This window comes from Phalacrocorax aristotelis, chromosome 9 (genome assembly GCF_949628215.1).
Source record: "Phalacrocorax aristotelis chromosome 9, bGulAri2.1, whole genome shotgun sequence".
NCBI classification, from domain to species: domain Eukaryota; kingdom Metazoa; phylum Chordata; class Aves; order Suliformes; family Phalacrocoracidae; genus Phalacrocorax; species Phalacrocorax aristotelis.
Window position 1 is genome coordinate 13,199,610 of NC_134284.1, and position 20,479 is coordinate 13,220,088.

The 20,479-nt window shown below is 47.3% G+C and overlaps 2 protein-coding genes and 1 long non-coding RNA gene across 12 annotated transcripts in view; 1 reads left to right on the forward strand and 2 right to left on the reverse strand.

Moving 5' to 3' along the window:
* The window catches only part of LOC142061914 (uncharacterized), a 45,662-nt gene extending 43,095 nt beyond the window's left edge, over positions 1-2,567 (reverse strand). For all 4 annotated transcript variants that reach the window (XR_012662302.1, XR_012662303.1, XR_012662300.1 and 1 more), the window contains exon 1: positions 2,371-2,567. This is a non-coding gene — a long non-coding RNA (uncharacterized LOC142061914). The remainder of the gene's footprint in view (positions 1-2,370) is intronic.
* ANGEL1 (angel homolog 1) overlaps positions 1-20,479 on the reverse strand; it is a 164,449-nt gene that overhangs the window by 130,292 nt on the left and 13,678 nt on the right. For 4 of the 7 annotated variants that reach the window (XM_075103558.1, XM_075103562.1, XM_075103561.1 and 1 more), the window contains one exon: positions 3,843-4,105. The exons of the other annotated variants lie outside the window; for them this stretch is intronic. In XM_075103558.1, coding sequence (XP_074959659.1) covers positions 4,008-4,105 — 98 coding nt within the window. In that variant the 3' untranslated portion in view covers positions 3,843-4,007. Of the gene's footprint in view, positions 1-3,842; positions 4,106-20,479 lie in introns of those variants that run through there. 7 annotated transcript variants of the gene reach the window in all.
* On the forward strand, positions 2,712-18,478 carry VASH1 (vasohibin 1). Its single transcript, XM_075103565.1, has 7 exons — positions 2,712-3,477; positions 8,556-8,644; positions 9,670-9,726; positions 10,814-10,888; positions 11,934-12,315; positions 12,653-12,765; positions 13,365-18,478. Exons 1-7 carry the CDS (start codon positions 3,205-3,207, stop codon positions 13,435-13,437), a joined length of 1,062 nt encoding a protein of 353 aa, XP_074959666.1. The 5' UTR covers positions 2,712-3,204; the 3' UTR covers positions 13,438-18,478.

Below are 20,479 nucleotides of genomic sequence, written 5' to 3' on the forward strand. Positions count from 1 at the left end.
TTCACTAACACCAAACCTTAACTGTCTTAACAAAGCTTCACCCATTTAAACCAAACGGGTGTGCTTCACACAGAGTATCTGCACAGTCTTCCTCTGCAGCATGTAGGTAAACGAAAGATTTATATTGTTATTAAAGAAGAATTGAATGGTCTTCTGGTCCCTCATCATGCTAGCCACAATAATCTACTGTCAGAAATTAGAAGCAGTGTTTAATGTCCATTACACAGCCTGCGCCACAGGTAACAACGTTGGCAGACAAGGAAACAGTAGCTGCGCTGAAGAGAGAGCGAAGTCTGTCCTCTGCTGTCACCTCAGTTACATTCTGTCCCCGCTGCAGGGACTGGCTCACTCGGCACGGCTGTGCTTTACTCTTTCCCAGCTAAACAAAGTGTAGTGCCATGTTATTACCTTAAAATACTGATCCCCTGCTGCTGCCAAATTATTTAAATCGATGGCCAGAAGAGAGGGACACTGCCTAACAATTAACCAATACAAACTGAAGCAAAAATGCCCTGACAAGCCTTATTTCAAGGCCTGATGATTATCAGCTACTTTTCCTCCAGCTGAGATTTCAGAATAAAATTTAAGGCTTTAAAGACATAAGGATTGTATTTCACTTCTACTATAACACATTATTTACATTTTTAGGAAAGAATAATTCCTAACATGCCAAAAACGCCAACTAATCTTTACAAAATCTCTGGCTGCATGTCAGGTTTATTAGCATTGCCCACTTAGAGATAGAAAAGCTGAGGTATAGAAGGCAATGCAAATTCCCAGCCCTGAATTAGTGCTGGAGCTCAAAAAACAAAACCAGCATCCTTGCTTTTATGGACAGCTGTGCTTACTTTCAGCCATGGGAGGCAATACAGATCGAAAGGCAGCATTTAAAACCTTTGAACCCTGTCCTTTCCCCAGTGCTCTTATGGGAAATATATCTGCCACTCAACCAAAATGCAGATGATGTCCCCCAACATGCTTTGTGCACTACCATAGCATGACCAGCACAGTTCCAGTCACAGAATCATAGAATGGTTTAGGTTGGAAGGGACCTTTAGAGGTCATCTCGTTCAACCCCCCTGCACTGAGCAGGGACATCTTCAACTAGATCAGGCTGCTCAGAGCCCTGTCCAACCAGTCCTGTTTGTAAAGGAATCAGGGACCACTGGGGTAGAAGGGACAGAGAACATTGTAGGTATGAGCTGTTCTTACAAAATGCATCCACTCAGGAGCTGCTAAATGATTCCTGCCTACAGGCTTCGCTGTCTCTTTAGGTATAAGGAGTCAACTTCTACCGATCACCACTTGCCCACAGGTAGAAGGCAAAGACAACCATAAAAACACTAAAAACTTTACTGAAGTGATAAATAAGCATTGCTTCAGGCCCTTATTCAAGAGAAAAATCCTTATTCAATGAAGAAGTATATGTTTAAGTATTACAGGAATCAGTGTAGGTTGCATGAAGCAATGCTGGTGATTTGTTTGGAAGGCAGAAGGAAGAAGCAGGGATATGCATTTAGCGTAGTTTTCCTGAAAGGAAATCAACCTTTCAGCAATTTGGGCAATTTTGAGTTCAACAGAAATGCTGTGTTCAAGTATTTTGCCCTCAGAAATGATCTCATGTGAACATCTGCCCACAGAGCATTATAAGAGAAGCAACATTTCTCTCGGAAATCCTCTGCCAGACTCTGTAAAGGTTATACCCAGTTCTCAGGACTCATCAAATCCCATGGCAACCAGACCCAGGATGTATTTCCCTCATTCCCCACACTGATGCTGAATAACAGCCCTTTGTTTGAAATGCTAAATGCAAGCATTTCAAAACGCCCTTCGGAAGGTTCCTCAACAGCTGACCTGTTACTTTATACACATTTCTTTTAGTCAGTGTCTAAGTTACAGAACACTTTACTCTCATACTAGAGCTTTCAAAATGGATTATTACAGGGTGGCAAGACAACAGTCAGCAGTCCCGTCCCCAGCAAGACATAGCCTGACTCTGATGGATGAGGACACAACCATTGTTCCAGGTACAGACTGGAGAAGAGGCTTCCACGTCTCCTGCATTGTGTGGAGAACCACCCACCACAGCTGTACACTTCACAGTATTACAGGAGGACTGAACCAGGGAAACCAGACCACAGAGCCAGAACAACACACTTGGTCTTTCACTTGTGGTGTATCGCTAGGCCTTGTACACAGGTGCATTTCATCTCTTTCCAGGCAGAGGAGCCCCACAGGGCCCCTCCCACGAGAGAAGCACCACATGCAGCACACCCCAAGGCTAGCAGTGCAGCTCCTGCCTGGGGAAAGGCCATCCTTCAGGATCACTTTGTGCCACTTGGTGAGTCAAAAGAGGAGCACCCCAGTTACCTTCTCCACCACTCGCTGCTTCCCACCTCGCGATTCTGTCTCACCTCTTCTGCTGGTCAAAGCTACCTCCACATAGAAACCTGCCCCCGCTTCCAGCGGGGCCACCCTACCCGGCCTCCATCACACCCCTAAAACATCAGCGGGGAATACGACCCGGAGAGCAGCCCCACGCCCAGTCGCCACCTGCCCGTCACGGAGACCGTTAAACGGCCGCCGCGTGCCCCGCCCCTCGTGGCCCCGCCCCCTGCCGCTTCCTCGCTCCCTCCCCGCCCCACCCCCCCTTATCACCCGCCCGCAGGCGCCTCACAGCCTTATCGTCTGTGGGCAGTGGCACTGCTGCCCGCCTGCCCCGGCCCCTCCAGGGGCACTGCGAGACCCCGCGCCGCCCGGCCCGGTCCGGCGCGGAGCAGCGCGGCGGGGAGGGGCTCCCGGCCCGGCCCCGCCCCGCGCGGGGGCTTTTGTTACCCGGCAAGTAGCATCCGCCGCGGAGGCGGCTGTCCCCGCCCGCCCCCCCGCCCCGCGGAGCGCTCGAGAGGCGGCGCGGTGGGGGCGCCCCGGCCGCAGGCCCGCCCCGCGCGGTGCCCGCCGTCACTGCCGCGGGCGGCTGGGCCGCCGGCGCCTCTCCCCGCCCCGCCGCTGCGGCGGGGCGGCCTGATGCGGCACCCGGCGCCGCCCCGCCCGCCTCTTTCCCCCCCTTTTCCCCGAAAGCCCTCCGCTGTGATATCTGCGGGGGCGAGGCGGGGGCGGTGACGCCCCGTGCCCCGCGCGCCGGCCATGCGGGGCGCGGCCCCCGGTGACCCGGCGGCGGGCGGCGGGTGCTGAGCGTAGACGGCGATGCCGATGCCGGGGGGCGGCGGGCCCGCGGCCGCAGGCAGGCGCCCCCCGTCCAGCGAGGCGGCGGCGGCGGCGGCAGCGCGGGACGAGGAGCAGCAGGAGGAGGAGGGCGAGGAGGATCTCCGCGACGGCGGCGTCCCTTTCTTCGTCAACCGCGGCGGGCTGCCCGTGGACGAGCCCACCTGGGAGCGGATGTGGCGGCATGTGGGCAGGATCCACCCCGAGGGGGAGCGGGTGGCGCAGAGGATCCGGGGCGCCGCCGACCTGCCCAAGGTGAGTCCCCCCCCGGCCCGGCCCGTGCGGGGCGCACGAAGGGAAGAGGGGCCATGGCGGGACCCCGCGGGGAGGGGTCGCTCGCCGGCCCCCCTTGGAGGCTGGGCTCCCCCGCTGGGGAGCGGTCTCTCGGGAAAAGTGCCCTCGGGGTGCCCCTGCGGGACGAAAAGCCACGGGCCCATCGGAGAGCGGGCGGGTGCCGCGGGGCCCGGCCCTGCCCGGCCCCACCGCGCCAGCAGCACCCTCTGCTTCTGAGGCCTTGCTGGAAAACAGACTCCAGGTGTCTGATGTGCGAGACCCCTGGAAGGGAGATGGTTTGCCCTAGAGAGGAAGGCGGCATAAATAATGAAAAGACGAGGAAGGTTAAATTTAGAAGAGTCCGAATACTTGAGGTGGAAGAGTAAGTGAGACAGGCAAAGGTGAGTCTTTGAACCAGAAGAAATTAAATTTGGGTGCAGCCTCCCACATCAGAAAGCATTCTTCCACAGAACGGTGTCTGCCAGAAAAGAGACCCTTGATGCCAAAGAGTTTTAAGAGGAGTGAGCGAACGCTTGCAGAGCTTGTTGCAGTGTGGGGTCGGATGTTGTGGTGATTTCCAAGCGCCTCCCTGGCCTTGCTGCAGATAACTCTATGAAAGAGGAACCGCTGGTCATTTCACTCAACCTTGTGCCATACTGAAACATTTACATGTGAATTCTTGTGACTGTTGCTATCTGTGTTGCACCTCAGCGGGAGAAAAGTCTCCCCCTTTCATTGGCATTCTGTGAACAAAAGACACTGCAAACATTTGGTGTCACTCCATTGGAGGGGTATGAGAGTATTCCTTCCCATCATGCTAACAGAGGAAATTCAAATACAAAAAGATGAGGGTTTTTTCCTGCTCAGGCATTTTTAGCAAGGACTTGCCTCCTTGGGAAGGTAATTTGAAGTATGCAAGAACATGCTATTATCTAGTGCACAGGCAATCCCTACTGCTTTCCACAAGGAACTCTGGAAAAGCATGTGATCTAACATCCTTTGTGCAGTGAAGAGTTATAGGCATCTGTGGCTGCAACCAAAACGAATCTTGAATCCTGATTACAGTCCCTATTCTAACCCCTCTAGACTTCTCCTTCCTTTTCAGATTTCCTTCCTCTCCTCTGACTTTGTCCTGAGCCTGGGTGAAGGCTGAAAACATGGTTCAGATCAATCAGAACATGCGCTACTTAATTTCCTAACCGAAAGGGCCTATTTGGCCAGGAGAGGTGAGGGAAACGGAAGAAAAAAGTTCACAGGAGTCCAGAGCATGAGGGGAGGGAAATACAGTGTTCAGTCTCTGGTTTTGGTCTTAAAGTGAAGTACATCTACTGTTCTCACTTCATAGTCTTGGTGCCAAAGGGTTACAGTTAGGGGACACAAGTGGTACGAGCTCTTGCAACAACAGGTGAAACTGGACTGCTGCTTTTTTTTTTTTCATTTGCCAGCACCGCTGGGAACCAGATCTATAAACTCTATTCAGCACTCTGCAATCTGAGATCCCATTCCTGAGCTCAACAGGCATACAGCTGGAATGTAGGAAGCAGCAAGGATGGATGGGCTCTGTTTCCCTAGCTCTTTTTCCCCTTTAGGGATGTGGTTTTATCTTTGAGGGCTGCTTATATCACCACCTGTCTTGGTGCCCTCAAGTTTCTTTGAATGGCTGATGCAACAGATGAGCGTACCCTGCAGGGCTAGCTCCTTTGAAAAGCCAGGTACTCTCCAGGTGCTGGAGGGTGAATAGGCCTTTTCAGGTGTTGGGAATCGGACAGTGGTTTGCCTAGTCCAAAATTTTGGGCCTTGAATCGGTAGCCAGTATTGGGTGTTGTGGGAAATAACTCTGAGTTGTCCATAAACTAAATACCGTAAAATGATGACTGCAGGAGGCTGTGATCAGACTTTATGAATATGTTCTCAGATCAGCTGCAGGGCTTGTGTCTTTCAAGGGGGGTGTGAGAGCTCAGAGGTCCCTTCTGGTCTCAATTTCCTTCAAGTAGATTTGGGGTGAGTGGGTATCAAGTGAGCTGGGTCATGGTGGCAGGACATAGCTGACTGACTGTGCATGCTAGGCTTGAGAGTGCCACCCTCCTGTAGGTTGTTTCCTTTCTAGCAACAGGGTGGGGTATTGCTTTGCTTGGAGCTGCTGGAACCATCAAATGGGTCCACACTGGAAATACAAAGTGATGTGTGCTTGCCTCATTAAGAAATTATGGATTTTAAGTGAGGTGGTTATGAGGGCAAAGGCAAGAAGAGTTGCATCTAATGGGTTCATATAGAGGGAGAAGTGAAAAATCCAGTTTCTTTAGTCAGGCTAACAACTGGGATTGGCATTGCTCCCATGTAGCTTGAAAAAGGACAATTAGGGAGGTGCTTGGGTACATATGCGCACCATGAAAGAAACTGTTGCTAAACCAGGTGGGCCAAAAAAGCAACTTTGTGATAAGGATAAGGGTGGAGGTTTGTCTGTGCCCTGCTCCCATCTGCCTTGTCTCCTGTACAGCGCAGCCCACTTAGTACACAAAAACCTCTGTTGTTCTCAGGATTCCCTTTCTAAAAGCAGACTCCCAATCCCATGCATGCAGTCAGCCTGCCGGGGTGTGTGAATCTAGGAGTGGGGTAATGCAACCCCTCCACTCAAGTGACGAGGGTCCAAGGACATGTTCAGTCAGTCTGCTAAGCCTGGCATAGGTAGGTGCTCTGGGAAATCTGGGCTCTCTTCCTAGCTCTCTCTCCAGCTTTCAGAGTAACAAAAAGGAAACAATATAGATCTGATTTCCTATCTTTTCTGTTACAAATAAATTCCTTTTTGCTTTCTGGAAGATTGCAAAGACTGCCTAATGTTTATAGCCCTTCTGAGATGTGCAGTGGATGATGCTGGGTAAGAACAAAGTGTTAGGGTCTCCCATCCTGCCCGTGTAGGACTGAGGGATGGAGACCTTATTCCTCTATTCCTCTCAGTCTTCTGTTGCCCCATTAAAATGCTATAGACCTGATGCAAAAGAAACTGTAGCCCAGTCTGGGCTGCAGGCCCAGATCTGAGAGAGAGCGAGCACACTGTACTTTCATCAGTTTAATTACTTGAGGTGCAGCAGGCTCTTCTGCATTAACTAGTCCCCTGCTGAACTGGTTGCCATTACGCTCTCTGTGTTGCACAGTCCTCTGTGCAAGGGGATCTGGGGCCTGTACTAGTAAAGGGAGGAGTAACTACTCAGAACCATTAGTCTGTGCTGTCAACATGCACTTAATCCATCTGTCTCCACTCAAAAAGTGTGAAAGTCTCCATGCTGAAGGAATAAAACAAAGTTAAATAGTCAGCCTGTCCTGGTTGCTACCTCTTTCATTGTTTCTGCCTGGAAATGATTTCCTATGACTCAGTGTGTCAGCTCTCAGCATCCAAACTGACTCAGCTTGTGTAGTTCCAGAGACGGCTCCATCCCTGTGTCACTCTCTGGAGCCTTCCCTGCTCCTGCTGCAGCTGAACAAACCCTGTTTCACATCTGTTCCTGCTGTTCCTCTGCCGTCTCCTTCAAGTGAACCAGCCAGTGCCTCTGCTTGCTCCAAGCAGGGTACAGAAATGAGGCACTGGAGATGGCAACTGGCACCTCCAAGAGGTGCTAGGAAAATGGGTACCAGTGGCCAAATGGTGCTACTTAGTTTTCAAAAAAAAAAAAAGCAAGATCAAAACACGGGAGAGAAAATTGATAAAGACTGAGTATTTAGCTCAACGTTTACTTGCTGATGGTATTTGGAGCTAGAGTGAAAAACACCTACAGATTAAGGTTTCCAGAGGCAGCAACACACCATCTCTCAAGGTTAAGCAGTCCCCGGCCCCTGTGCTGGGTGGGCATAAGCAGACTGCAACCATGTGGCAAACCAGGACAGGGAACTGATCTGACTGAAAACTACCGATGCTTGCTGGCTCAGCTTTCAGCTGGTTTGGGTGCCTGACCTGGTTCACCAGTCACTTGTGCCAACCCAGGGCAGGAGAAGGAGGTACAGAAGTAAGTGGCTACAGAAATACATGTGGAGGATGATGAGTGGCCAAACAGCACTGCTGGCTACAAAATCATGGCCTGCAGAGGCAATTGTGCACAGCGGAGTGGAAGGCCCAAGGGATGATCCGGTTCTGACTCACTCACTCTTAGTTGGGGCTAACCCAGCTCTGTGGGAAGTCTGAGGAGGAACTGAAATGCTAGAAAACCAAACTGCTGTGAAAAGCTGCAGTCTGGTATCAGAGGAGTGTGTACAAGGTATGAGCTATTCTGAGGGAAAATGCTGGGCTGTTTCTCCAAGCCTGTCAGTCACACCAAATTTGTCTTCTCCATCATATTTGTCCTGTGGACAGGACCCTTCTCTCTCCTTAGCCACATCTCAGCTGCTGACAAGGCTACAGTTATCCCCTGTGGAGCAAATGGTGAGGAAAATGTGACTGGACCCATAAAGCTGAGGCCTCAGAATGGGACAGCAGTCCAAACGGCGAACTTTCTGAAGTCATTCTCTGAGCACATAATTCAAAAGAATGGACACTGCGGGGTGGGGGTGGGCGGGAGTCATGGTGTTGTCAAGCCTGAGTCCTAGTCAGTGCCAACTCACCTGAGATGCCAGAGGGCAGTGAGGGACCTTTATACCCTTGCTTACGGCACTGTTCCATGCTCTGGTGGCTTTGGGGAAACTCATTCTCCATTTTTGCCTTTCTCCTCTTATTTTGGTTTTGTGTCTTCCAGTTTGCATGCTCAAATGAGGCCAAGTTCCCTCGGGTGATAGGTTTCCTGTCTCGCATGTTACCCTATCAGTTAATTTTATCTAATTCTTCCAATGCAACCCTGGCTAAATGCAGGACCCTTTCACACAGTTTCTCTTGCAGCTCTGTGCTGGTGCTTCATTCTGAACCCCTTCCGAGTTATCAGTGTGGGAAGAAAGGAATGATCCTGGTGTCATCACTTTGGGCAGCAAAAAGGGGCTGGTTTCAGAGGAACACGCTCCCTGTAGCTATGTGCTACCGAGTTCAGCAAGAAGCTGGAGAGGTTTGGAAGCAGTAATTTATGTTCTGCTCCCCATTTCAGATTCCCATACCAAGTGTGCCTGCATTCCAGCCGTCCACCCCCATCCCTGAGCGCCTGGAAGCTGTACAGCGCTACATCAGGGAGCTTCAGTATCCTTTACTGCTACCTTAGTCACTGATGTGATAACCCTAGAAGAGGGAACAAGGGGACTTTCCTTCCCTTGTGCAGAACAGAAAAGCTCTGGAGGGGAACTGAAACTTGCTCCCTGAAAACAGGAAGCAGACCTTGGGATCGTTTTGCTGCTCTGTTTCTCTTCTGCCCAAGTTACCTTCTGATCCTGTTTACTCCATCTAACAAATGGACATGTTATCAAGGGCCTTTCCCCACTACTCACCCTTCTAGGTCAGCGGCTTTACAGTGCCATTTCATTAAAAACACACATATCTGACACCCTGACAGCCAGGTCTCAGGTGGGCTACAAACTTTCACCTCACTGTTAAGGCATGGATGAGCTGTGGTGGTGAGAAAACTGCCTCGCAGGTCTTCTCTGTCTAAAGGACAGTCAGCCGCCCTGCTTTTGTGCATCTGTGGTATCCTGCCCTTTTATATGCAGAGCTGCCTGTGTGACTGTGTCCTGGGAATGAGATTTCTCCATCCCTGTTGTGCTGGACACCAAGTATGTGCCATGCAAGCACCATCTAATCTCACTGATGAGATACAGAGCTAGCTCTGGCTTCAGCCCTAAAACAAGGTAAGAAGGCAGACCTCTTGGTACCTCTCACCCATTTAAGGTGGTTGTGCTCTGCGTTGGGCTCCAGTCAGTCAAAATAAGGTACCATGAATGGTTCAGTGCTGCCTGTGTTCTGTGCAGACTGGAGCAGGCAGAAATCTATCAAACTTTGTTCTGCCCTGGTAACTGGAAAGCTGAGCAGAGCATGTGCTGTAAGCATGGACGTTTGGGAAATGGAGTGGAAACTGTGTGGGGAGAAGAAGGATATACAGTGAAAGTAAGGAGGGACTATAAATGGGAGAAGTGCAGGAGAGGGAGGGGGGAACTTTCTTGCGTTGCTGTTATATTTGTGGGATGAGAATAGTAAGTACCATGAAAGTTCTTCAGGCAGGTTTTCTTCAAACTACTTTCCAAGCTGCCAAGCCCTTAACTTCTTGCCTCCAGGTACAATCACACTGGGACACAATTCTTTGAGATTAAGAAGAGCAGACCTCTGACTGGGTAAGTGCTGGCAGCCTCTACAGCATTTAACCCTTGGTTTAGATGCTGGGGCCTTGCTATACCCACTGCTTTTTCTTCCATCCCCTGGCCAAGGTCTAGGTGGCACTCCGGGCTTTCAGCACTGCAGTTCCGTCCTACTTAAGGTGACTTCATTGTCTGTTGCCTGGGGCACAGCTGGGCAGAGCTGTGTCTGGCCTTTCTCAAGGACAAGCGTAGGTTTTGTTGTCATGAATCAGTAAATCCAGTAAAGTAATGTAAATGTATTTCAAAGATGTGCAGATTCTGCCTGCTTCTAACTGGAATATAACTATATGAACTTCTGATGGACTCCAAAATCAGGTCCTGCCCTAAACAAGCTTTGTAAAAGCCAAGTCTCTTTATAGGTCTTCTTCATAGCTCCTGTGAGTGCCTGTGCAGAATCTAGGCTCACTAAGCTTTTGGTGCCTCATACTTTGAAGGAGAAGGGGGATTCTCCTGACTGCAGATTTTGGGAAGAGCTGCGACCCATAAGTTCCTGGAGGTCAGCACCTGACATTCATTGACTCTTGGCCAGCATATTGAGAATCTCCCAAGACTTGCTTCTTACTATTGGTCTAGTCCATAGACTTTTGTGACCCCAAATGTCTTGTGTTATAAAATTAGTGCAATGTCTCCTCCGCAGCATTTGTTGAATGGAGACTAAGGTTGATGCCAGAGAAGAGGGCTTCTCTGTCCTTGAACCTTGTGAGGCAAGCACTGCTGGCGCTCAGTCCTTTGAGGTTTCTCCTTGTCATCACATTGGTGTCCATCCAGAACTCACTAAGCCAAGTGCTGTGGTCTCCCTGAGAACAGAGATTGGCCTAGTAGGAAGCTTTGCTGTAACTCACTGAAAGGAGTTCCTTGTAAGCAGCAACAGCATGTGGTAGAGACCTGGTTTGGATTTAATATATTCCTAAAGAAGGTATTTTCTTCTGTTCCCTGTCCTCAGTGGCCCACCTTCTCTCCTGGAAACCTATCTTACATATATAGTGCAAAAGGGCTGAACTGGCCATACTTGACAGCACAAGCCCTCTAACTGTCCTCATCTTTCCCTTGTCCCGCTTTGCAGGCTGATGGACCTGGCCAAAGAAATGACCAAAGAGGCCCTGCCAATAAAATGCCTGGAAGCTGTGATCCTGGGAATGTATCCTTTCCTCTTGGAATTGTGCATGTCTGTCTATCCTTGTGTTTTCTCCTCTGCTCTCTTATGATGCTTTGAGGCTGCTGATAATATTGTCACCAAGCCCCACATCCCTCTGGTTTCCCTCCCCAGTTCTCTCAGAAAACCCCACCAATAAAATCCAAATCCAAGCAGTTCTCTGAAATATCAGAACTAGTTCTTCAGAGTTGCTCCTCCTTCCCCAAGACAGGTGGTGCTGCTTCAGTTAACTCTACAAGTGAATAAAAGATAAAGGAAGGATCTAAGGAACACCTAAAGAGGGGCAAAAACATTAGCTAGACTTAGGTCAGGAAGTCATTTGTGGATAACATTGTTCCCTTACTGCAACGTTGCCTGCATGTGTTCTATGTTAAAATATGTTAGGGATCCTCCCCAACCTCTAATTATGGTGAATGTCACTTCACTATTAGGTCTAACACTGCCTGCCAGCTTAGACAACACCTTTCTTAATTTTAGATGTGTCATCTTTAAGCACACATCTTTCCTAGCTATCTTCCAGGCTTAGTGTATGTCACTCGGGCTATAGATTCTTGATGAACATTGGCAAAGCCACCTGGAGGGGCAGAGATGGCAAATGAATGGTTCAGAAGGGTAGTCTGATGAGTATTTTGTCCTGAAGGTTTCTCAGTTTGTGTGTGAAATAGTAGCTAGTAGAACAGATTAAAACAAACTGAGGAATAATAATAAGCATTACAATTTGGGAGCTATGGAACACAGTACACTTGAGGTGTTAGCATTGCAACTTCTGCATCACAAGACTGCCTCAAAATTAACTCCCCTTTGTTAACCGTCTTGTTGAAGAGGCCAAGCCTGGTTTCCCCATGACCTGGATGAAAGTAGGGCAGCTTGCAATGAGCAGGACTCTTGGTCTGGAAAAAAATCCTGCCTATGTGATGCCTGAATCAGTGGTGAGTCTGCTGAGCAGGCTGGGAGGGTTTGGAGCAGGAAGGAAGTATCTTGTCTAGAAAACGGTATCACTGTTTGTTTCCTGAATAGCGGCTGCTGTCAGTTACCTCACCAACAACATGACCACGCTGGACCGTTTCCCCATCAGCTTCAAAACCCACTTCTCAGGGAACTACTTCCGACACATTGTGCTGGGGGTGAACTTTGGAGGCCGCTACGGGGCACTGGGCATCAGCCGACGTGAGGAGCTCATGTACAAAGCACCTGTCTTCCGCACACTGAGCGAACTCATCTTTGACTTTGAGGAGGCGTATCGCCGCTGCTGGCACTCTCTCAAAAAGGTGAAGCTGGGCCACTGTGTGTCCCATGACCCACACAGCGTGGAACAGATCGAGTGGAAGCACTCCATCCTGGATTTAGACAAGCTAACCCGGGAAGACTTCCGCAAAGAGCTTGAGAGACATGCCCGGGATATGAGGCTGAAGGTAACCAGCAAATGGGGAGTAGCTTGCTGCTGCTGCGTCCACTGTCTTACCTGGCTGATGGTGTGCTGGGGGAATGAAGTGGCAGGAGGCTCTTCTTTGTATACAGGGTGATCCCTAATGGATGCTTGTGCAGTACAGCAGTTGTGATTAGCTTGGACTGTATACAGTCCTTGGAGCCATAGCTGTTGCTGTAGCTTGGTTTTTTCTGGTTTTTGCATTTCTGATGCACTTGCCTTGCCTTTTTATCTTTTATTTCTATATAATTAATCATTGTTAAGCTTTGTGTTTTCTGGTTTTTTGGTTTTCTGCTCACGTTGCTCTTCAATTTTTCTGGCAGATTGGCAAAGGAACTGGGCCACCATCTCCCACCAAGGACAGAAAGAAAGATGTCTCCTCCCCACAAAGAGGTCAGGCCAGCCCCCATCGGCGCAATAGCCGTGGGGACCGACGGTGAGTGGGGCTGTTGGGCAAGGAGACCTATCTAGAGCATCTCTGTTTTACTCACAGACTCCACCCTGCTGTCTGCTTTTGGATCCTTCTGATATCTTACTGGGGTTCTTTATATCAGCGGATACTTCTGTGACCTGCAGTAGCATTATTCCCTAGTCTGTGCCTTTGTGAATTTATCATTGCTTGGGGAGTTGGGGGTACAGCCGGGTTTTTTTTTTTGTTTTGGCAGGGAGGAGGAAGGCAGCTCAAATAGACAGTGGTCTTGGTAGCTGATATTTAACCTTATACAAGGGTCTGAGCTCTGGTGTCTCACAGCCCGCTGCCCCAAAGAGATTCCAAAACTTACACTGCTGTCAGTAAGATTATTTTCCTGAAACTGATCCGAGGTACCAGAGTGGACTTCCTACTCTTCCTAACTTGCATTCTCTTCCATGGAGATCGTTGGGACAGTTACTGGAGGATGCAGAATAATCCTGTCCTTGATAGTGTAGGATAAGTCTGAAGCTTTCCTGTACCTTCCCCTGTGCTGCCATCTCTATGTGCAACACCTCCTGACTGAAAAATGGTTTCTGAATAGTTCTTATCCTGTTCGCTCACAGGCCATCTGGTGAGAAGAAGCCTGCCGATTCCAAAGCCATGCCAGACCTCAATGGGTACCAGATCCGGGTATGAAGAGAGCTGTGCCTTGTGTGCCTGGCTCCACAGACTTCCTGCTGGCCACAGCTGGGACCTGGATCCAGCTGCAGGGATTCTGTCAAAGGGGATAGGGGAGCAGGAGTGGAACAGAGTGCTGATCTTCCCAGGTACTTCCTAGTCGGTCAGTCCCAGAGCTGGATCCCATGGGTCTCAGAGGATTAACCTGCCTGTTTCTGGGAGAGGTGTCCATCTTAATTCACTGAAACAAGTATTTTTAAAAAAAAAATAAAGATCTGTATGTTGATGGGAGTTTGCTGCAGGAAGAATATGAAGTGAGTGGGGTCAGCAGACTTGCTATCAAATATTTTTGTGTTGACATCAAGTAAATGAAGTGTCTTGTCAACAGTACTTCTTCCCTGTCTGCACAGAAGTCTTCTACTCATGCAAGGCCTGCAGGGCTGAGGGAGAAGTGATGCTGGAATAGGATGGTCCCTGCGTCTTGTGCAAAAACTCCTGGTTTTGTCATTCTGAACACTTTGTTTAGCATTGCTCTTGTGAGAGACAGGGCTGTATTTGCTCAGCCTTATTGATCATACAAGGGCCTCTCATCCAGAGAAACCACATCTTGTGTGTTCAGTCCTGCCTATTTCAAAGCATTTCTTTGAGGGGGTAGACAGTGGGGTGATGATCCTCTTTACCCACTGCAATGCTGGTGAGCTGTTGCTGCAAGTCCTTTTGTGGTTGAGTGGGTCAGGATACGCCTATGCCATTGCCATATGAAAACAGGCACAGACACCTCAATCGTCCCAGCAGTGGAGGCAAGGGCAGGCAGGGGCTGGTGGGAAGCCTGAACTTTGAGTCATCGCTTCATCAGCCTTCTCTCTATTAACTTCTAGTGACTGCTTTGCTACTGTGAAAGCTTGCGGAAGGCACTTCAGTTACTGAGGTACAAGTTTTAAGAGTAAATAGTTAAAGAAGGATTTAATGATGTGAACAGGTTTTACAAGCATTTTTTCCTTTCCACAAGGGTCTTGCTCCTTCCTCACTGTAGTGTTAACGCTAGAGTTACAGACACCTGTTGGTGGGAAGCTCTGCTTGAGAAGATTGTGGCTGCTTTCCTGACAGCTCAGCCTGGAGCCTCCTGAAAGGAGTTCCCCACCCCAGTCCCAGAGCTGTGCTTGTGTCCTGGCTCTTTGGGTAGCTGCAGTCTTTAACAGCACCACTTACGCTAGCCTTGCCCAAAGGGCTGGGCCTTTCTGACTGCTACCAGCCTTGACTCTTCCTACACTTTTCAGGGAAGTGTTGTACTACTGATTAAGCAGTGTAATGCTTGTCAGAAATCTGGAGTGTTGTCAGAACTCCCTTTGAGTCCTAGGGCCTGGAAACAGTGGGGTTGCCAGAAGTTATAACAGTATGGCTTTGAAGTGATCTGAATGCATGGATCTAGGTGATGCAAAAACTGAGCTTGGGAGCGGGAGTATCCTCGAGAGAAACTGAGTCTTGTTTTATCACAGCATTGACAAGTTGCTAAACCTTCTGAAATATTACATATTTAGTTTCGCTAGAGCTGGGCTTATTCTTTCCCGTGAACTTGTTATAAACGTGATGGAGGTTAGCTCTACCAGGTTTTTTGTTGCAGTATTGCTGTGCCGCACCTTCACATAAGCAGTGCTATTTTGGTGGCAGAGAATGAGTTCTCATCCCCAAACAAATCAGCTCTTCCGTTGAGTTAAAGCAGTGTTAATCCTTGAAGTACTACCCACAAGCAATTTAACTCAGGCCTTACAGGTTCCTAATTGTACATCCCTAACTGTGATGTAACTTGGAAGATGCTATATTCATACCACTGCAGCCTGTCCTTCAAAGCTCTCCTTGTAGTCTGTACTTTTCTGCTACGCTGTACAACCAGGAGGACAATCCACAGGGAGGTGGCACAACTTGCTGCTGATCCAAGATAAGGTTAATCCAGAAGAGGATGCCAGTTTCCACAGAGCAGTGCAACACTTCTCCCCTCCCTTGCACTCCAGCTACATGCAACAGTTTGAAATTAAACAGCAGTAGCAAGCCAAGCACCCATTTGGATGTGTCCTCTGCTCAATTTTGTGTGGCTGTAAATGAACATATTTAGTGTCTGGATGCTAATAATGATGTTAGCACTAAAGGTACCACAGTTACCTGTAAATAATACGGGTCACTTGGAAGCCACAAACTGGCTTTGCATAATGTTTGCTATGCAGCGGGCTGAAAGTTCATATGCCACTGTGAATGATGTGAGAAATACAAGCAGCAGTCAGCAAGGGAGACTGAATGTCAGGTTTTATTAAAGTGGATGAAATCCAGAAAAAAAAAATAATAAAAGCTACTTAGATAAAACTAGAATGCATCCACACCGTTACTTTGATTAGTTAATTCAGTGTAACTAGAAAGCTCTTGAGAATAATTAGTAGCTTCATACAGAGCACATTCAATAGCTGGATAGACTTGAGCCTTTTTAGATGGAAAGGAGGGGAAGTGTGTTGCAGGGAAGACGACTTCAAAACAGATGTGAGGCGTGAGCTGCAATGGTGCTTTCTTGAGAGCAGGGCAAAAGAGATGCTTAGCCGTGTTACATCACCAGGGCAGAATGGCTTAAAACAAAATGCTTTGTTTGACCTAGTAATTAAGTGCTTTCCTGTGGGATGTAACTGAGGCCACTACCTTAGAAAACCAAAGGAAGTGGATGTTTAAGGAATGAATAATAGGTAGAGTTCAAGGTCTCTTAATCCTCAGCTGTAGCCAGACAAGAATACCCTCTTTCAAGATTTAGTTGCACAATTATGTACGTTAGGAGGCATTTAAATCTTATGTATTTAATGTTGATGATTTCTCAAGATGGACATAGGAGCAAATATAAGCCCTCTCAAGGGTTCCTATTTCAAGCCTTCTGCTATGTTTCTCTGTGTGGTAGAACTCCTGCCCCTTACTGTTTCTATCACCCCCATTTAGCAGATGGTGCAAGAAACTGGAAAATGACCAAACAATTCTCCCCTTCTTGCTCTTGCTTCCACCCATCTTTGTAACAGGATGAATCACTTCAATATAAAGCTTAGCTTCCTTGCTAACAAACAAGACAGCATCCCCCTGTGACAGAGAAGATTAGTGCAATCCAGTTTTACGCCGTACGAAACCTGAGGGTACTATGAAAGACAAGCTTTTGCACTTCCACCTCTTTCCTCCTTCATCTACCTGCTCTGGCTTCTGATCTGTCTGCCTTTAGCCATAAGGAAAAAAAGGCTGGAGATGAGTCTCTTCCATTTCTGCAGTTTTTAGAGCTACAGAAAAGGAATGAAAATAAAGAACTAGATTTTAACTCATACTCTTTAGTGCCTGCGGAATAAAAAAGATGGATCTTGAGGAATCCTATTAATTATTTAATGTTAAATATTCACGTGATTGCTCATGTAGCTCTGGGGTATAAATTTCACTGTTCATTAGGTCTGATGTCTGTTCTGCAGTACAAGTCCCTCTGAACTCTGTGGAAGGGAACTGTGTCCATACACTAAGAATGGATAGACACTGCCTATGCTGTATGTGAGGTCTAGGTGAGTTTTGAAAGACTTGAACAAGCGCTGACCTACTACTAGAAAAACTATTTTAAATTTAATGCAAACCTTGAAATAAGAGTTCCTCTTAATACTTTTATGTACACAAGTCCCTTGACACCTGGCCAACTCTAATTTTTTTAATAGCTGAATGAATTAGTGAGCAAAACTGCTAGAGTGCTACTGATGTAAACTTCATATACTGAAGAGCAGGTTTGGGTGTCCATCAGTCTGTGACACACTAGCCTTTTTTTTAACTCTGATATAATAAGATAAATGAGTCTTTAGGAGCTTAAGGTATGTTAGCAAGTGTTTTAGCTGGGAGTGGAGTGCTTTTTTTTCAGTTGACTGTTTTACCTGTGTGCTACTGTATGGGTCAGTACCTAGTCTCTTGGATCTACCAGAATAAATGACTCCAGAACTGTGGTTGAAACATAGTTTCTGTTTATACAGTAGCTGTATTGCTGTTGTCAGATCTGCTTAACAGGAAGAATTTAATTTTTTTTAAGTATTTCAGGTGAAAGCCTTAATCAGGTGCCTGCCCCTTAAGGTAGGCTCACATGTGGTGTTGTATAGACTGAAACATGACTGTCCTTAAAATTGTGGAGTTTAAGAAACCATAACAAACAGAAGAATGTTCATGTTGCCAGAGGACAAGAGTCTGGATTAGATGGGCTTGACCTTGCTCCAGTAGTTCTGGCTAATCACTTCAGGTGGTTGGTTTAGCCACTTGCTCCTTCTAAATGAAGTATTTCGAGTTGTCCCTAATGAACAGGAACAGGTGGAGGAGGTGCCCTGTGTGAGCAAGTCTGGCTGAAATAACAATACATATTCCAGTGGTCTTGCACTGTTGTCCTGTCAACATTAAGACCTGCATTAGGGATTTATAACAACCTAAGAAAGCAAGCGCTATTCTGGCTAGGTGTTTGCTCTGCCAGAGCAAGGTGGAGATGGTCCCTCTACAGCCAAGCTAAACTCCTTAGGGAATTTAATATTTTTGTCCATTTTCTGAGCAGGTGTTTACTTGTATCACAACCACTGTCCTTCAGTAGTGCCCTGGCCCTGTCTGCTCAAGAGCAACTCAACTTAAGCCCAGAAGGCTACTGAATCCCCCATAATCTCTGCAGAGCAGAGCTTCCCTCCAGGTCAGGGCTGAGATGGTGCTAGTGGGACCAGAACGGTCCCCTTCCATGCACATCACTATTCTACTTTAGCACTGATAGGGTGCTCCAAAACCATTTACATCTTTATCACTGGTACAGCTCAGAACTAAGAAATTGAAGGCCTCTTTCTTTAAGAAAAATATCATGTATGTCTTTTTGTAATTAATCAGTGTGGTTCTGTGTTCTTATGTAGCCAACACAGAACTTGTATTTAGATTTAGTTCTTACTGCACTTCCCATAGCCCTCATGTTGATACTTCTTCCTGCTTCCTTTGACACATAGACAATAAAATTCCCTCTGTACTGCTCTCAGCTTGTGCAGAGAAAACAAGATGTCCGCACTGTCTTTCTTTCTGGTTTAAACTCTCCTGTTGTCAGTCAGCTTAGAAGCCAAAGGCGCAGCCTTGAGTGATGGTATCAGATTATGTATAAGTGCCCTGTACATACACCACTATGGACATGGAAGAACCCTCATTCTCCTTCAATCATCTGAACAGGTGAGTATGTCTGTACACACAGAGGCAGCTGCCACAGTGTAAAAGTATGTATGTAGCTGTGTAACCAAGGCTTAAACTCATCTTTTCCTCTTGAACTGCCATCAGTTAGGCTGCATGGGAAAAAAAAAGTTCGTGGATGCAGCAACAGAAATGTCAGTCTTGAAATAATACTGTAAGGGTTAACACAAGACTCTGCTTGCACTGCTCTACTCTTCAACATATGATCCAGTCTCCCTTCCTGGCCTGAAAAGCAATTCTGCTTAAGGTCTGTAGTTTAGTGGCCTTCCAGACTAATGACCTCACCAGCACTTCTCAAGACAAATGCTGGGTTAATAAAGGACAGTCAGCTGCAAGATTCAGTGCATTTCCCCAGCAAGGGGGATACAACTTTATTCAAGCTATCATCTTTCAGGCATAACATACCCCTTCTCTCTAGGGAAATGAGTAATAGCTGGGGCCAGGGCCAGGATGTAGGCAAGCCTACAGTGTATAGAGGAAAGGAATAAAGATCCCATAACCTATTACTCCAAAGAGAATGGCACATGCAATAGTCCCTCTTAGCTAAGTTAATGACGTTAACAACTTCTGCCCTGAGAAGAAGTAATTGCACAGCACCTAGTAGATGGTATGAAGACACAAAAGAAGTAGCCACTTCATAAGCCTGCATGGCCTGTACTCAAGCCTAGGAGCTGACAATAGACTTCAGCAGCAGTTAAAGGCTTCTTGCTCCCCTATTAAAGATTATTAATATTAGCAAAAAGACAACTAAAATGCTGTGACTTTTATAAACCCTCTACCTCAGATGCTTGCTTGAAAATATCCTCTGCCCTGTGTCTTACAGATTTTGCTAAAAATCAGGTAACTCCTAAACCCCCTATAGATGTATAGGTCAGGGTGATTGCTAGACAATGGAGTGAGGATGGCAAAACAGTGAGTTGGCCACAGCTGAGATTAAAAATAAGACTTTCTGCACCCTCTTTGATCAGGCTTTCCCCCTGCTACTGATAGTTCCTGCAGTTCTAGGTTTTTAAGTCAGTTAGGGATTATGCTACTTGGACCTAAGTGAAAAACCTTTATTGTGGAAAGGATACACAACTTGGTGAAATAGTAATTTAAAAAAAATTAAGAAAAAGAAACCCAGTCAGCTGAAAAGCCCAAGACTGCAAAATTTAAGGCTTTCACAGGCCTAAAAGCACACAGAAATCCATTCATGAGAAAGTGAGACTGAGCTTCAAGAGCACCATTCATGCAGACACTGCAGGATTACAGAAGGCAAAGGCGCATGACATACTTTGGGTATGGGGCCATTACAGACTTAAGTCAACTCAGCTGAGTTGGCCTTCCTGGATTATATTTTTATTTTGGCAAAGAGTGATTGCCATCCTATCTCCAAACTCATTCTGTGGGAGAAACGGAGGAGAGGAATAGCTTTAGAATAACTACTGCATTCATCTACCCCCAGTTCAGGAGCAGCTCCTGAAAGTGGTCAATAACTGAATAAACTTAAGACTGCTATGGAAGGCTTTCCATCTAGAAAGACAAGTCTAAAAACACTAAATAACATCGCTAAGACCTGAAGTCAAGTCTTTTATGTGTACAAAAGGAAAGACTGAATGGAACAAATGCATTTTTGGTTGTAGCACACGCCAGCACCTAGTCTAGTCCTTCTCCCATTTGCTACCTCAGCACCTTGAAAGCTGCTGTGTTTGGTTAGACAAAGTTAGGAAAAAATTTTCAGTTCTGCTCTACAGCATTCCTATTCCTTTAGAGTACGAGAATGTGCAGTCTAAATCTGAAATAAAATAAATTTAAAAAATAAAAAAAATTTAAAAGAGCT

What these genes read in the sequence shown, in the direction of transcription:
- VASH1 (XM_075103565.1), top strand. Translation starts at nt 3,205, where the DNA reads ATGCCGATGCCGGGGGGCGGCGGGCCCGCGGCCGCAGGCAGGCGCCCC. An exon ending in CGCTACATCAGGGAGCTTCA is followed by an intron (nt 8,645 to 9,669) that starts GTATCCTTTACT and finishes TCTTGCCTCCAG; the next exon opens with GTACAATCACACTGGGACAC. An exon ending in CCCGGGATATGAGGCTGAAG is followed by an intron (nt 12,316 to 12,652) that starts GTAACCAGCAAA and finishes TTTTTCTGGCAG; the next exon opens with ATTGGCAAAGGAACTGGGCC.